Raw genomic sequence first — 1,145 nt, forward strand, 5'->3', positions numbered from 1 at the left:
TTTCCACAAAATAGAAAAACTTTCAATAGATTCCTCTTCATCAAATAAATAAACAGAATGAAACAAGATGATCATCTCCACATAGGATCTCATTTGCTTTGTTTTTATTAACAGTACAAGAACCAACCACCGAATAGGAATATAAAAAATGCACTCAACAGAGACCAGAGACCCAGAAGCTGCATATAATTCTATTGACCATATTGCACCAACCAACCAACTTGTGTTCTCCCCTGCTGGACCACTGGCTTCATACACCAACAAGATTCATAGAATTTTATCGACCATAGTGCACCTAAATTGCTCTCTCCTGCGGGAGCATTGGCCTCTCCTGCTGCATCGTTTGAAGGTTCAAGCAAGAGCATGATCGTGCGACGTCGCCGGCCAGAGGGATCACCGGGAGATTATCACAGTTGCAAATCTCGATCATGAATCCATCAGGGTCATGAAAGAACAACTGTTCAACCTGAATCCCACCTTCCTCTACTAATGCTCGCACATGCTGAATTCCCAGGTCTTTCAGCTTCTTCTCCACTGCTGCCATGCTCCCACACTGTATATGACAGATGTAGACGCGTTACATTTAGCATGCACATTCCTTCTTTTTGACATAACAAGAACATATTAGCTTTTAAAAACTTCTTAATTACATGGTGAAATCACTCTGTATAAATCAACAAGGATTCCAAGACTCCATTTTTTAGATTCTTGATGGCCATCTGCCATCAGCAGCAGACAAGCTTAGATACTACTACCTATGACAAAGTCTGACTAACCATCCACCTGAATCCACTCATGCCTCACCCTAAGCCAACACCGGAAACCAGAAAAAAAAAGACCAATTTACATAATAAATAAACATAATTAAGGATCTCGTGTAGCTTAACAGGATTGACATTTTGATTCTTAATAAATTACCTGAAACGAGATATGATTGTCCTTGGGATTAATTTCACTTTTCTTTGGCATCTTTTCTGGGTTTTCTGATTGCAATAAATGAATTCCAATTCCAAAACCAAATAGCCTGCATGAACAATCAAACAGAATGATGAAAGATCAAAAAAAGAAATCCCTTTATGAAGAAAGTTGTGATGTTTTCTTTTTTTGCTCTAAAGTTAATTTCTTGAGATCTTTACAGTATCGGG

General features: G+C 38.5%; 1 protein-coding gene across 1 annotated transcript; it reads right to left on the bottom strand.

Annotated features, from left to right (window-relative positions):
- LOC105120369 (uncharacterized) lies at positions 1-1,135 on the bottom strand. The gene is made up of 2 exons (XM_011018531.1): positions 919-1,135; positions 1-553 (listed from the first exon to the last, which is right to left on the bottom strand). The coding sequence occupies exons 1-2, from the start codon at positions 967-969 to the stop codon at positions 296-298; spliced, it is 309 nt and encodes a 102-aa protein (XP_011016833.1). The 5' UTR covers positions 970-1,135; the 3' UTR covers positions 1-295.
- Positions 1,136-1,145: the final 10 nt, after the last annotated feature.

Source organism: Populus euphratica, unplaced genomic scaffold, assembly GCF_000495115.2.
Source record: "Populus euphratica unplaced genomic scaffold, PopEup_1.0 scaffold7825.1, whole genome shotgun sequence".
In the NCBI taxonomy this organism is placed as follows: Eukaryota; Viridiplantae; Streptophyta; class Magnoliopsida; order Malpighiales; family Salicaceae; genus Populus; species Populus euphratica.